At 37.5% G+C, this 14,687-nt stretch overlaps 2 protein-coding genes across 4 annotated transcripts in view; one reads left to right on the forward strand and one right to left on the reverse strand.

The window, feature by feature from the left end:
* Positions 1-43: 43 nt before the first annotated feature.
* On the reverse strand, positions 44-9,160 carry Gar1 (GAR1 ribonucleoprotein). 2 transcript variants are annotated; one of them, XM_047566432.1, is made up of 7 exons: positions 8,878-9,160; positions 8,349-8,561; positions 6,996-7,150; positions 6,266-6,325; positions 2,873-3,017; positions 1,070-1,135; positions 44-700 (listed from the first exon to the last, which is right to left on the reverse strand). In XM_047566432.1, exons 2-7 carry the CDS (start codon positions 8,551-8,553, stop codon positions 687-689), a joined length of 645 nt encoding a protein of 214 aa, XP_047422388.1. In that variant the 5' UTR covers positions 8,554-8,561; positions 8,878-9,160; the 3' UTR covers positions 44-686. The 2 variants fall into 2 exon arrangements, with proteins under 2 accessions (XP_047422388.1, XP_047422387.1); XM_047566431.1 differs by having other exon boundaries at positions 46-700; positions 8,349-8,565; positions 8,878-9,158.
* Positions 9,161-9,338: 178 nt separating this feature from the next.
* Cfi (complement factor I) overlaps positions 9,339-14,687 on the forward strand; it is a 52,357-nt gene continuing 47,008 nt past the window's right edge. For both annotated transcript variants that reach the window (XM_047566429.1, XM_047566430.1), the window contains exon 1: positions 9,339-9,461. In XM_047566429.1, the coding sequence (XP_047422385.1) occupies positions 9,354-9,461 (108 nt within the window). In that variant the 5' untranslated portion in view covers positions 9,339-9,353. The remainder of the gene's footprint in view (positions 9,462-14,687) is intronic.

Here is a 14,687-nt window from a genome sequence, read left to right on the forward strand (position 1 = left end):
GAAAAGTTCAATGAGAAATTTCTTTAGAGATTTGACTAGTTCTCACTTGAACAGAGCTACTCATATTTTAAGATTCATAAGATTTTAAAATTATTGGCTGCAATTAGAGAAACTGCTTTACTCTAAGTACTAACACACAAAAAAAGGGAAATAAAATATGCTAATGTTCTCATATACAAAAGGCAAACATTGTGAAAGAGGTATTCATTTATAAATAATCTTAAAGTACTATTCCAATAGCCTCTTTCTTTAGAGTATCAGTAATTTATATAAACAAATCCTCTTTTGTTTTGGTTTTTTCTATCTGTAATTGACTGGGTTTAAGCTCTAGTTGTTCCTTCAAATTTCAAAAACTAGGTTTGGTTCAATAAACACACTAATTTAAAGGAATAAAACATTTTATTAAAAAATTCATATATGCTTCAAATGAAAACTCCTGTCCATTTATTAAGCACCCACAGAGTACCAGGCACTATACAAAATAGTAAGATTTGTTTATGCTCTTTCAGAGCAAAATTGATCGTTCTGCCACACTCATTTTTGCATGACACTGACACACCGCTTCCACTGTCATAAGATGAACACATCTTCCAGACTTGCTCAAGACACCAGTTTCCAAACCAGAGTAGAAGCAGATGGTGCAGTTAAAGCAGAAGTCAACTGATGAAGTCTGTCAGATGCTCCATCTAATGTCCTCGCCCTGATAAAGAGAAAAATAAAGTGTTAACTGAAAAGGGATTTTTAGTAATAGTATTAATCAAACCTCAAAATTTAAAATCAGCCTTAGTCTTACAATGTTTAGTAAATATACCTTACCAAATATAACTGTCATTCATACTATACCTATCTTTGATTTTTCAAATTAAAAATACAGCAAGTTAGAAACACATGAAAAAATTTAAAAAGAGAAAAGAGAAGATATACAATGAAGCAAAAAATTAGTCTAAAGCAAAGAACATCACAATGTTCTATTTACTTGTTAGCAGAGAGATATAAAGTTAAAGAAGAAAATCGCAGACAATATCAATCCTAAAAATTCAGTCATTAAAGACATTTTTCTCATACTCACCTCGGAAACCACCACCCCCTCTTCCTCCTCTGAAGCCTCCACCTCCTCTTCCACCTCTAAATCCACCTACAAGGGAAGTATTTATTAAATAACTGTAGCTTCTCACTTTCTGATAAGGCATCAAAGATACAATTCCTATAATTAGAAAGAACAAATGCAGATGTACCTATTTTATCTTACATAAACTTTTTAAAGATAAAAATGAGAAATTATAGCAGTTTCCCAATCAGGCAGGAGGGCAAACCCCAGATTACCACCTTTAGATAAGGACTCCACTTTTATGAATCAAAAAACTTGTTAAAGTATGATTTAGCTCTATTGTTAAATGTATGATTATCTTAGCTCTTGCTTATAGTAAATACATGTAATTGAACTAACAGTTTGCTTAAAACTATTTATTCTAAAAACAAATGGTGGCAGATATGGGTTGTTTTGCTCTGGGGATATAATAGTAAATACCATATGGAAGGTTAACCAAGCTGTACTACAGCTGATTCTCATGTGCTAATAAACCATGAAATTTAACAGATACTCTAGAGTACTGTGTTGCTAAGCAATGATGTTTGGTAAGCTAGGTATACTAAGTGGGTTTTTAACTTAGGAAATCCTGATTTAGGCTGGGTTTATGGAGATATAACCCATCACAAGTCAAAGAGCACTTAAATTGCAAATAGTTCCTGGTATGACATAAAAAGTCATTTTTTTAAAATATGTTTTTAGATGTTGATAGACCTTTATTTTATTCATTTCTTATTTTTATGTGGTGCTGAGAATGGAACCCAGTGCCTCACACATGCTAGGCAAGCACTCTACCACTGAGCCACAACACCAGCCCTGCCATGGGTTTTAATTCTGGGTCTGCCAATTGATTACAGCAAACGAACTGAGACTCCATTTCCTCATACATAAAATCAGAACACACCTACCTCAAAAATCTTTGCTAAGTATTAAAAGACTATACGTGGATATTAAAAGAGTAAGACCAGCTCTCAGCATACAGTCAATATGCAATGACAGTTAACTAAGAAGCTAAAATTCAGTTAGGATAATCTTATACAATTATACAGTGCACAATGACATCTTGATCAACAAAGATCCACATATAGGACAGTGATCCCATAAAATTACAATGGAGCTAGAAAATTCCTATTGCTCAGTGACACTGTAAAGCGATGCATTCACGTATATGATGGTATAAACAAACCCACAGTGCTGCTAGTCATAGAACCTACAATTAAGTATATACTTGATAATGATTATGAACTGTCACTAGCTTATGTGTTTACTATACTTTTTATTGTAATCTTATAGTATACTCCTACTTATAAAAAAAGCTTACTGTGAAACAATGCCATCTGACACCAGCCCTAGCATCATACATCTCATGTTTACCATCTCTCAACAGCATCAAGAAGCCATGTTGACTGACTGACCTGTATTATCTAGATTTGCGTAAGCACACTCAAACATTCACACAACAATGAAACTGCCTAAGAAGGCACTTCTCAGAATGTATCTGCCATTAAGTAACAAATGACTGTACTGTATGAAACTCCCTAAGAAAACCAAGAGATAAAATAATCTCAGAGTTAAAAATCACTCAAAAGTGTACTGTTAAGATTTTTTTCTTTTTAAGTTGCTGAAATAAAGCATTATTACTAGGGGCAATCTGCCAATACTTGAAGGCAATTTTACTGCAATAGATACAAGGGAAGTTTACCTACATACAAAATTAAATCGTATTACATGAATCACCTGTAGCTATGAAATCTCATTAGAAATTTTCCCCCATAAGTAACTTACCACCTCTACCACCACCTCTGCCACCTCCTCCTCCTCTTCCTCCTCCTCGGCCTCCCCGGCCACCACCTCTTGGAGGTCCTTTCTCACCCGGAGGTCGAGGTAAAAACCTCTGCAGTGGCAGCAGCTTAAATGGGTCTATATAAAACTGGAAATTTAATACAAACAATTCGTGAGATATCTTGGGGAACAGTACAATATAATCAAAACTGCTCAGGTTCAAATCCTAATCCTACCACTCATTACTGTGCAGCTCTAAGTAGGGACTTACTTTTCTAGTACCTTGGTTTTCAATTAATGTAGAAAATAAGGTATCTATAGACATAATTGTGAGGATCAAGAAGTAATGTACATAAAGCACATAATAAGCATTACACACATAAAATGTAGCATAAAATTTAAAGCATTGGCATACCAGCTATTTCAAGACTTTAATAAGGAATCAAATCAATATTTCTTGAACATATTAAGTAGTGAATGACATACAGAAACTAAATCCATCCTGTATTTGGAGTTAAGAAGGACATTTTGTAGCTTATGAAATGTTAAGGAGTGGGGCTGGGGTTGTGGTTCAGTGGTAGAGCATTTGCCTGACATGTGTGAGGCACTGGGTTCAATCCTCAGCACCATATAATAATTTTAAAAAGTTATTATGTTCACCTTCAACTAAAAATAATAATTAAAGAAAAAACAAGAAAAGAAATGTTAAGGAGGCATGTTCTCTCCCAGGTCTTCTATCTTCTACAGAGGCTTCAAAATCGCTATATATTAGTTATAATAATCTCTGTAGCCCTCTCTACACGTCCCCTTTGTTACTCTTCTCTTTGTGGCCCGTCATCTCAAACACATTGTCTAGACCCTGTGGATAAAATATTGTCCAGTCTGACAGCCACGTATGGTTATTTAAGGATTAACTGTAAGACTAAAAATTATGTTCATGAGTCATGTGAGTCACACTTCAGGTGCTCAATGGCTATGTTGTAGCCAATGGCTACTGTACTGAGCAGGAACTTCCATCATCACAGAAAGCTTAACTTGGTGGCACTGGTTTTCAGACTTTATCCCAAGTTGGATAAAGAAGTCCTGAACTTAAAACATACACAGCACTGGATCTGGAAAGCAAAACAAATAAAATGTGCCCAACTTCGTATCTGTGATTAAGGGGGAAAAAAAAAAAAAAAAAAAACATGAACTGGTAAATCCTCAAATAAATAATACTGTAAGAAACAGCAGAGATCTGAATAAATTCAAGTGACCGTAACAGGTACTTTTTTCCCCCAGGTTGCTAGATAAGAAGCCCATCTTAGCAGTTTCTTTCTAGGCTCTTCAGCTCCAGGGACAGGGTTCTACAACCAGTAGACATAGGCTAGCAACAGGGCATCATTTCCATCTCATTTCCAATTCCCATCTGGTTTATGGGTTCCACTGGCTCCTTGACTTCCATGTTGCTAAATCCAAAGACTTGACAGTATTTTGCCAGAACTGAGCACTCCCTCTTGTAAAACTTAATTCTCCTGTGATATTACTTTTAAAAACACACTTGTGATTTGCCTCCCTTTCTGGAGGCAATTATAGTTCTTAATCTCCACTCAGTCATTCACATTTGCAAAGTACCCTAAAGCTCTTCATAGGTGCTTTTTCCTTCTCATTCTTCTTGTACTGTTTCATAAACTGCCTATACCCTGACAACTTCCAAGTTTTATCTCTAGTCCACACTCTTCCTTTGAATTCCTGATCATTTGATTATCTTACAAATACCTTAAACTCATTATGCCCAAAGCCAAATTCATTACCTCCCCTTAACTCTCCCTTTTTCAGAGTTGCCCATTTCAGTAAATGGTAGCACCATCTACAAACATGCTGAAATCAACATCTGAAAGATGGTGATTTTTTTTTTTAACTTTTTCAACCTCAATAGCTAGTCAGTTACCAAGTCCTGTTGATATTATGTCCTACAGTTCTCATAAATCCACCTACTCTTCTCCATTTCAACTATCTTTACCCTAGCCAAAAATATCATCTAAGACTATTACAACAGTCTACCAGGCCCCTTCACACAAAGTACTAACCCTTTTCCAGTATGCTTTTCTACTTTTCCATGGTGCCTTTTTTAAGCACAAATTTAAGTGTTATTGTCCCATAATTTAAAAGAAAAAAAAAATTTAAATTAACTTTGTTATTATCCTATAATTTAAAAGGAAAAAAAAAAAGAATCTGAACTCTTTGATGACTTAAAGCCTTAAGTAATCAAGCTCCTTCCCATCTCATCAATTTTAATTCACATCATTCCCCAACCCTCCTACAGGTTCTATGCCCATGCCATACCTCTGCCTTTTTTTGAATGCTCACATTGGTTGCTGACATTTTACAGTTTACTCAAACTGCACTTCTTTCTCTTTGACTGCCCAGTGGTACCTAAGTGAATGCCTAATTACATCAAAATTATCCTGGAGTTTGGATCTGAGCCCTACTAAGAGCAACTGGGTCAAATTTCTAGGAATGGAACCTATAAGGCCATCTTAAAATCTCTTCCTTAGATACCTCTGAAGTGCCATCAGTACTGAGAATCATCCCCAGTCATGAAACTTTCAGATCTCAACTTTGAGACCAGTTCCTCAGGTAAGCCTGCAGACTAAATCTGGTCCCACTATAAAAATTCTCAAAGGAACCTACATATTTCCTTCACAACATGCTATGAAAATACTTGTGAAATCCTTTAATATCCATCTTTTCCCAGATGTTTTACAATGCAACATTTTACTTAGAATGTTTGCTCATGCAAGCTTTTTTATTGGGGGAGAGCTGGGGATCAACCCTGGGCCTCACCCATGACAGGCAAGTGTTCTACCACTGAGCTGCACCCCCAGTTCTCAAACTTTTTAATAAGTTAAAAAAAAAAAAAATCCACTGGAGTTACAGATTTTGCTAATATGAGCAAGGAATATAATCTGAAAGGATCAGTAAGCTCAACATTCATAATTTAGAATATTTCAGTTTAACCTGTTTTGTCCCATTGTCCCAGATGGGGAATAACTATAAAAACTTAAAAAACAGAAGCTGGGTTTGTAGCTCAGTAGTAGAGTGCTTGCCTAGCATGTGTGAAGCACTGGGTTTGATCCTCAGAATCACAAAAAAATAAATAAATAAAATAAAGGTATTATGCTCATCTATGACTAAAAAAAAATTAAAAACAACTTAAATACACCACTGATGGTAACTTCAAAGTAATATTCAAACATTTCTTATGTTTGCATAATTGAAAACTTTGGACTTAACAGGTTAAGAGCTTCACCAGTAATATAATGAGGAAAACTGAAGTACACCAAGAGAGACTATCCTAAGGTATGTCATTCACTTATAAAACCAAGAATCTTAAGTATTATAAGCTTGACTCACCTTCTGTAGTTTTTTAAAGGAAGCTGCCTTCATGTTTTCTGACAATTTAACTGAAAAATACTATTGATTTTATTAAGGAACAAATAAGAAATTAAGATGAAAGAAGATACTAAACCTTCTGAATTCATGTATCATTTTATAAACAAGGTTACCAGGTGCAAGCATATATAGAAAAGAGAAGAAATGGATTCCCAACAGGAAATGAAGTTTTCTTTAAAAAACAAAACATACATACCATTCCAGCAGCACCATTATACCCAATGTAACCAATTTAATCCTGTGGCACTTACCTAAATGGCCACAATTTCTATAATTTTCCAAAAAGAAAGTCATTTTTCTAGGGCTATATTTCAGTATATATGAATGCTTTCTCCCCTCTTCATTCTCCTTATGATTCAACCTGTAGTAATACTGATTTATTTACTTATTTATGTATGTATTTTATTTCGGGGATTGAACAAGGGGTGCTCTGCCACTGAGCTATATCCGTAGTCCCTTTTTAAAAAAAAATTTTTGAGATAGGTTCTCACTAAATTACCCAGGCTGACCTCGAACGTGGTATCCTCCTGCCTCAGTCTTCCAAGTAGCCAGGATCACAGGCATGTACCAACACACCTGGCAATGCTGTCTTAATTAACAAGTTAACTTTAATGACTTTAATTGTGGGGGGAGGATAAATAATAAATTCTAGGTTAGCAAAATTACCATGCCATCCAATTAAAAAGGATACAAAATCTCTAAGTTGTCCAAATATTTCATCCACTTTTCCAATTTGTTCTTTATTTTCTAAATAAACAGGAGCATTGAAATAAGGCACCTTATTTTCATCTGTGGTACATTTACAAACTATGTCATCTTCACAGGGATGCAGGAACTCTCCTAATACTGAAATAGGACAAGAAAATATTAATATATGAAACAATTTATATATTCAGAAACAATGTCTCTGGAAGCTTTCTTAACTGCCTGAAATTTCACTAAACCTGTTCTCTTCTAAGACAGAAGAGCACAGTCATTAACAGTGTGGACTTCCTGAGCTGACATGCCAGCTCCACAAGTCACTACCTATGTGACCTAAGGGAAGGTCTTCATCTTCCCTCTGTTTCAGTGTCTTCTTCAATAGCATATAAGCTATACCTTTTTCAACACATGATTAAGTGGAATAACAAATGTCAAGGGTTTAGAACAGTGCTTGGCACACTGAGACCATTCAACTGTAAGTTATCTTATTATAACTATTGCAATTTCATCAAACACCATGCTTCATTTCCCTGATTTCTCTTTTCCCCAACTCTTAAACATGAATCAGTCTCCATTCTTGTCTTTTCCTCCCTCCTTTCTTAGAACCCATTCCCACTACCACCTCTTTACCAATGATTCTTAATCATTTTCAGGGAAGTGTACAGCCCCAAAATAACTAATTCTATTTCTAACTATTACCCCAAACTAAAACACTCAGCACAAGCCTGCAAAATTAACTCTCCTTCCCTAAACAAGCTCCAAACCTAAAATCTTTCATTTCCAACATTAGTCAAGTTCTCCTTTTTTCCTTTGAAATCTCTCCTACCTAACCCTTCCATTTTTTTCTCCCTGTTGTCCTTCTAAATCAGGACCTCAATGCCTCATGTATGGATTGTTGTAACAGCCTGTGGGCTAGGACCTTTGACTTGAGCCACTGCCACCTTTAAACCATCCTGCACACTGATCCATCCATTCTTAATCAGTCCCTGTTTATTCATAACCCTAGCAAAGAAACTTAACTCTGAATTAACTTTCCCATCTGTAAAAATGGGGTAAGGACTCGCTACTGCCTAGTTAATCTCACCCTTTCAGCACAAGTTCTAGTTCCATAGTACATTCTCCATATCTTTCAACTTTATCTCCTTAAACACTACAGTACCATTGTAAGTCTGTTTTCAGCACCTTCCATAACAGATTCAATTCCCACACCAAGCCGCAAACTCCCTTTGCGAGTTGCTGGATCTACCCTTCAGCACCTAACTACCACTCAAACTTGCTGATAACATAAACCCACAACTAAACACCACTTCTCCAAACGGGCTAAACTTTGAAGACGACCTACAGACTACACGTTCTGGAGGTCCTTGGTCTTGGCCTTTGTTAAAGCCTCCGCGGCCACCCCCTCGTCCAAATCCTCCTCTGCCGCCGCCTCTGAAGTTGCCTCCTCCTCCACCTCGAAAGTGGTTGTTGCTATTGCCGCCACGGTTGAAGCCGCCACCGCCGCCACCTCGGTTAAAGCCTCCACGACCTCCGCCTCGAAAAGACATGATCTTTCCTACCTGGTGGAAAAAACAATAAGTACCTTCTGAACTTTGTGGTCTCTGAATACACACCTGTGCCTCGCTCAGAACACCACAAAAAGGGACATTAAAACAGCATCCCTGACACTTCGCTCACACCATCAGTGTTATCTTCCCATGGCCCTGTGATCGCCGCTGGACCACACACCAGCCTCGCCGCCCGGAATTAGTACCTGCTCCCCAAACAGGAGGCAAGGTCTTCACGCTGCACTCCCTTTCTTCCTCCCTCCCTCCCGCGGCTGCGTTGTGCTTCCCACATTCTCAGATCCTCCTGCTTCCGTGACCACTCACCGCCGCCACGTGCACCTTTGGCCCGGGCCTTTGCGTTCACACCCACCCGCAGGATTCTTCCGCCGCGCAGGAACCTCCTCGGCCACCGTACGGCATAGAGGTTTTTTGTTTTTTGTTTTAAATACAAACTCGAATAACTGGTTGCAAAAAAAGTCAGTCACGGAGAGATGCCGCGCCACTGGCGACTGTCTAAATCGGTCTTCAGAGCCGGAAAAGAAACAACGATATCTAATCCCAACCAGTCGTTTACGACAGTGAGATCAACCTGCGTAGCGAGAGACAGCGGAAGTGAAGTTGTAACGGCGTCCATTACGCCATGACGTTTCCGGAAGCATTGCTGTGGTGTTGCCTTGGAGATAGCCGGTATTCGGGAGCTGCTTCCTCTTCCCAGAGGCTGGGCGTTTAGGTGTTAGGCGCGCAAGGGCTCCTTCAGTCTGTGCCCTCTGGCGGGGTTCTCATCCCCCTCTTGCTGGAAAATGTTTCCTAACGCCAGTCATCCGTTTGTCGCCTGCTCTAGAAGAGTGGCCGCACTCTGCCCAGAGGTGGATCTGGCCATAACAGAACCTGTCACAGCTGGCGGAAAGGTTTGTGTTCTTTGGAGGCCCTTGTTTGTTGCAGATCTTTTGAAATATACGCCCTTGTGAGCTGAACTGTGCCTGTCCATCTGTCCTCTGGTTTCATTAAAGAAAGGAGAGTGTGTGTTTTTAAAGAAATTGTTAACTGAAAGGAAGCCAAATCCACCTTTTAATCTTTTGTACAGTGTAGTTTATTCATTCGTCTACTACGCTTTGAGCACGAATAAGCCGTCCACCCGTCTGTAATAGAAGATTCTCCTTTTTCCGTAAACGTTTGATTCTGACGTCATCCCTCCATTGTCTAAAACTTCTCTTACTAATAAAGTTAGTGACCTCTATTAAATTTGGTTAAGCTCTTTTGTATTTAAAACCTCTGAGACCTTTCCTTGATATTTGACAGTCTGCCACCCCTTCTTTGAAAGAAACTTTATTATGGAAATATTAGGAGTCCCAGTATGTCTAGAATAAAATATAATGGACACTTAGTAGCCCTGTATATAAAAGGAACTTGTTGAGTGTGTTTTAATTCAAATTCTGTACATTGTACAGTGTAGAATTATTCATAACTGCCCTGCTATATTTTGTATTGTGCCATTTAACTTTAAGTTCTGTGTTTCTATCTCCATTTGGTATCCCACTGTTATCTCCAACTCAGTAGGCTAAAAACCATTAAACTTGTGTAAGACCTTCAAGATCACCTGTTGCCTAACTACTTTCTAAGTACCTGGCATTCAGAGAAGTGAAATAACTTAACCAAACTAGAACTTTGGTTCTCACAATCCTCAGTCCTTTATTTTCTGTCCCTCCTACCTCCACCCTATCCTCCTCCCAGATTGTTCATTTTTCCCATTCCCCATCTGTCCTCATAGTAGCATGGTACTCTTGGTTTCTAATCTCTAAACTTAGACTTTGAGTACTCCTCCTTCCCTACCACCACTATCATCATCCCCACCCCAGCCTTGGTTGCAGTCTCTTTTATTCCAAAACTATCAATTTATTTTCATCTCTTTTAAGTAGTTTTGTATTTGTCACCAACTGATTATAGGTCTCTTGACACTGTCATTCTTCCTTGTCTTATTCCTGCCCAGAATCATCCAATATAATTCTACAAGAATTCAAATATTTGGAAATAATAACAGTGAGTTATGGCACCTTCTCACACCATGAGCATCTTTGTTATCTCAAATTAAATGCTATCAGGCTTAACTTCTTCCTCCCATCTGTACTGCTTTTGATAACATACTGAACTTACCAGTAGTTTCTTTATGCCAGTCCCATGGTAGTTCCCTTTTCCTTTAGCAACATGTCTTTCCATCAGTTAACCTTCTTTGTAATTAACTTTATTTCCCTCCTGTGCTGTACACCATCCTTCTGTTCCATCAGGCCAGCATTGCCACCTTGCTTCTCTTTCTCTGCCTTTGTCAGTCACTTCCTTTTGCTTGGATAAGCTCCATTTCCCATCCACTAGACCAGTCTCTTTCTATTTTTAACCCTGGAGGAACTCCTTAAGTAATTTTCCTGACTCCAGAGCCCCTTCAGAAAAACTAAACACACACACACACACACACACACACACACACAAATGCACATTCGCACAAAATAGCATGATGAGCAAGTCAGAAACAATGATCAGATAATAATTGTCAATGCTCTTGATTTAACTGTGACAAAATACACATAAAATTTACCATCCTTATCATTTTAAAATGCATAGTTCAGTAATATTAAGTACATTGACTTTCGTATATCTCTGCTCTTTTAAATATGGAATGATGTTTTTCTGTGAATCTGTTCATTTTGCCCATTTTATTTGCCTACTCTATAGGGCTAATAAGAATATTAACTCACAAAGAATGTTAACTAATACAAATTGAGAGAAGAAACTTTAGCTTTTTTCTTTTAGTGAAAGCTGCAATTTGATTTTAATGAATGTTAATTTGTTTTTATAGGCCTGGATATGCCTAAGTCATATTTTAAAATAAAAATAATGAAATATATTTATTCAGTGTGAAATCTTTTCTTGTCTTTTGCTGTATTTACACTCAATTATGAGTTGAACTTGAAATTGGCACATAGGTTTCATTTTCAACTGAAACGAGATAGCTTTTGTCTTTATTCATAATTCTCATTCGATAACAACAAAAAAGCTTTCTCATACAAATAAAAAGTTGAAAATGATCATGCCTTTCATAATGAACGACAGAATGCTTTTCTTTCACAGAAAACCAGAGCTTAGAGAAGGGCAAATCAGTACATTTTATCCATTTACAGTCATAAACTTATAAAGTTCTTCTCCTTCTGTCAAAGTCAGGTGCTCAGAATAATAAGACTCAAGGAAAGGGGCACTCATCCAGTCAGTATGTCAAAGGAAAAGGAATATACTGTTTAACCTGGTTAGTTTTGTTCTGCAATCCCTCCCAAGTGATCTTCAGTAAGACTTGAGACTCCCTCACTCTCAAGTCCAAGCAGCAGTGGTATTGTTTCAGGATTTCTTTTTGCAATGTGATTTTTCCAATGATTCGATTTCCATTTAAACCCAGGAATCCACATATTTTCTCTAGGTCTTTGAAAATACTTGTTTAACTAGTTCATGCAATGAAAACTGTGTGCTAAGTGGCTAGTTTCTGTACCCATTCTTCATCTTCCAAGCATTTGACCAAATCTGGCCTACTATTTTCTGAAAAGTACTTCTACTGTTCATTTTTCAGTTCAAGCATCCTGTTAAGAACCAAAATTTGTATTAGTACCTTTTCTGTATGATAAATTACCCCAACAATTAATGGCTTAAAACAACAAACATTACCTTGCACAATTTCTGTAGGTCAGAAATTCAGGCCAGGTGAGGTGGCTTACATCTGTATTTCCAGCATCGCTGGACACTAAGGCAGGAGGATCACAAGTTTGAGGCCAACTTGGGCAACTTAGCAGAACCCTGTCTCAGAATTAAAAAATAGCTCAGTGGTAGTGCTTGGGTAGCATGAGGATCTGAGTTCAATTGCCTGTACTGGGGAGGGTGGGGGGATTTCATATCCCTGGGGGTTTTATTGTTTTGTTTTAATGCGATGCTGGGGACTGAACTCAGGGCCTCTTGTGTGCTAAGCATCGGCTCTACTTCTGAGCTACATCTCCAGCAAAAAAGGAAAGAAATTCAGGAGTGTTTTAGTAGATGGGTAGTTTTAGCTCAGGGTCTCTCCTGAAATTGCAGTCAAGACAGTAACAAGGACTTCAGTCATCTAAAGGCTTGATTAGGGCTGGATGATCATTTTCAGAGGGGTTTACTTAAATGCCTAGCAACTTGATATTGCCTACTGGCAGGAAGCCTCAGTTGCTTTCTACATGGTTCTCTTTACTGGGTGCCTGAATGTTTACAAGATGGCAGGTGGCTTCCCCAGAACAAATGATCTGCTAAGCCATAAGATTTATGCTTACAGCAGATTTGTATGACTTTTGTCTAGATGTTTCTACAGTTTATTTTAAAAAAACATTCTTGAGTGAACTGGCTTGTGTTTGATGAGTTTAGCCATTTTTATAGCATCATTCAAAACTTTTTCATTTTAACTCCAAAAGCTGCTGACATCAGCAATTCTCTGGCAAGAGAGCAGTTTGTATTTACATTAGGATTTTTTTTTTTTTTTTTCCTTTTACAAGAAGTGAAAAAGTCATCTTTTACGAGAAGGAAATTAGTCAGTGCTGGGGCACCATTAGTATAGATACCAACATGGTTCCTCCAAGATGTACTCTATTTCCAATATGAAGACAGCATTAAATATATCTTCACCTTTGATTGGGGCAGCATTTTATAGCAGAAAATCTTTTTTTTAGTTTCTCCATAATTTATAAATCTTACAAAGGCTACAGGTGTTCAAGTCCGATGATTCATCACCCTGGACAAGAATTCATTAGGGTTTTGGGTACTATTCAGCATCATGTGTCATGTCATCAACCACATCAATATATCAAACTCTGAAAGTGAAGTCGTTTAAGTTTCTCATATTACATCACGTCCTAGTATTTTACTCTAATTTTGTATGCTAGAATGGCAAAGGTTTCAACCAACTGTGGGACTTTTTCCTTTTCTGGTCAAAAAAAATTCTGCTTCTAAATAACTTGTGTTCTGGCCTTTATACTGAAGGTTGAAGGCCATGCATTGACAGATTTCATCTCTCAGAACGAATGTTTTCCAGATGCTGATTGCAGGCAAAGAGGATGTTTAATCATCCTCAAAAGAAAACAGTCTCTAGGAGGCGTTATCTCCTCCAAAGCAAAATCCTTTCTGGCATTGTCCCCAGACCTTGACCGAAAGGCTCACATTCCTGACTAAGCAAAACCAACATATGTTCACTAAACCACCCCTAAAAATAACCTATATAAACCCAGTCCCTTTCTTTGTTCAGTGGCTCATTTTCTACCAAGAGAGTGGGTCCACAGGCACCATTTCATCCCCCTGAATAAAGAGCTGAGATGACCTGTGAGATTTGCATCCTGCCTGGTCTTTTCGTGCTAACAAAGGTGACTTTTAAAATTTTTTTCTTTCCTCTAGGTTTCCAAAGCCTTTTTTTTTTTTTTTTTTTTTTTTTTCCTGGTGCTTGGGACTAAACTCAGGGTCTTGTATGCTAAGCATGTACCCTACCTCTGAGCTACACCTTAAGCAAAAAAGGAAAGAAATTCAGGAATGATTATTAGCTGGATAGTATTTGTCTCTTCTTTACTATTATTTGTGCTCTTTCAGTTTCACTGGAGCTTTGCCGCATTTATAAATTGGGGGTTCTTCATTACAATTCTTTGTTCTTTATCAGAATTACTGAGGCTTAGAATTCTCTCCTGCTTCATCTCCAAAATTAACCACATTGGATTATAAGTTATGTTTGTAAAACACAGGGGATAATCAAGTATTGTGAGCCTATAAGGCAAGTCAAGGCATACTGAACATGAAAACAGTTTATTTAAGACAATATAAAGATGATCTCTGGTAGTAATGAATTATAACCACATAGAATTAGCATTTTCCCAAATAATGTCATGTGGGGGATATTGGTTTAAGTACAAAGAAGGAGGTTACTAATTTTTTCTTTAATTATTATTTTTTATTTTTTAGACTGCATTTTGATTCATTGTACACAAATGGGGTACATCATTTCATTTCTGTGGTTGTACACGATGTAGATTCACACCATTCATGTAATCATACATGCACATAGGGTAATGATGCCTGTCTCATTCCACCATTTTTCATAC

The sequence above is a fragment of the Sciurus carolinensis genome, chromosome 10 (assembly GCF_902686445.1).
Source record: "Sciurus carolinensis chromosome 10, mSciCar1.2, whole genome shotgun sequence".
Lineage (NCBI taxonomy): Eukaryota > Metazoa > Chordata > Mammalia > Rodentia > Sciuridae > Sciurus > Sciurus carolinensis.

Bases quoted from the DNA above. Each gene is read 5' to 3' on its own strand.
- Gar1 (XM_047566432.1), bottom strand. From the start codon at position 8,553: ATGTCTTTTCGAGGCGGAGGTCGTGGAGGCTTTAACCGAGGTGGCGGC. The intron at 6,326-6,995 runs GTATCCTTTTTA...TAAAATCAATAG, and splicing joins TTGGACAACTTAGAGATTTT to TATTTTTCAGTTAAATTGTC. The intron at 3,018-6,265 runs GTGAGTCAAGCT...TTAAATTTCCAG, and splicing joins CCTTTAAAAAACTACAGAAG to TTTTATATAGACCCATTTAA.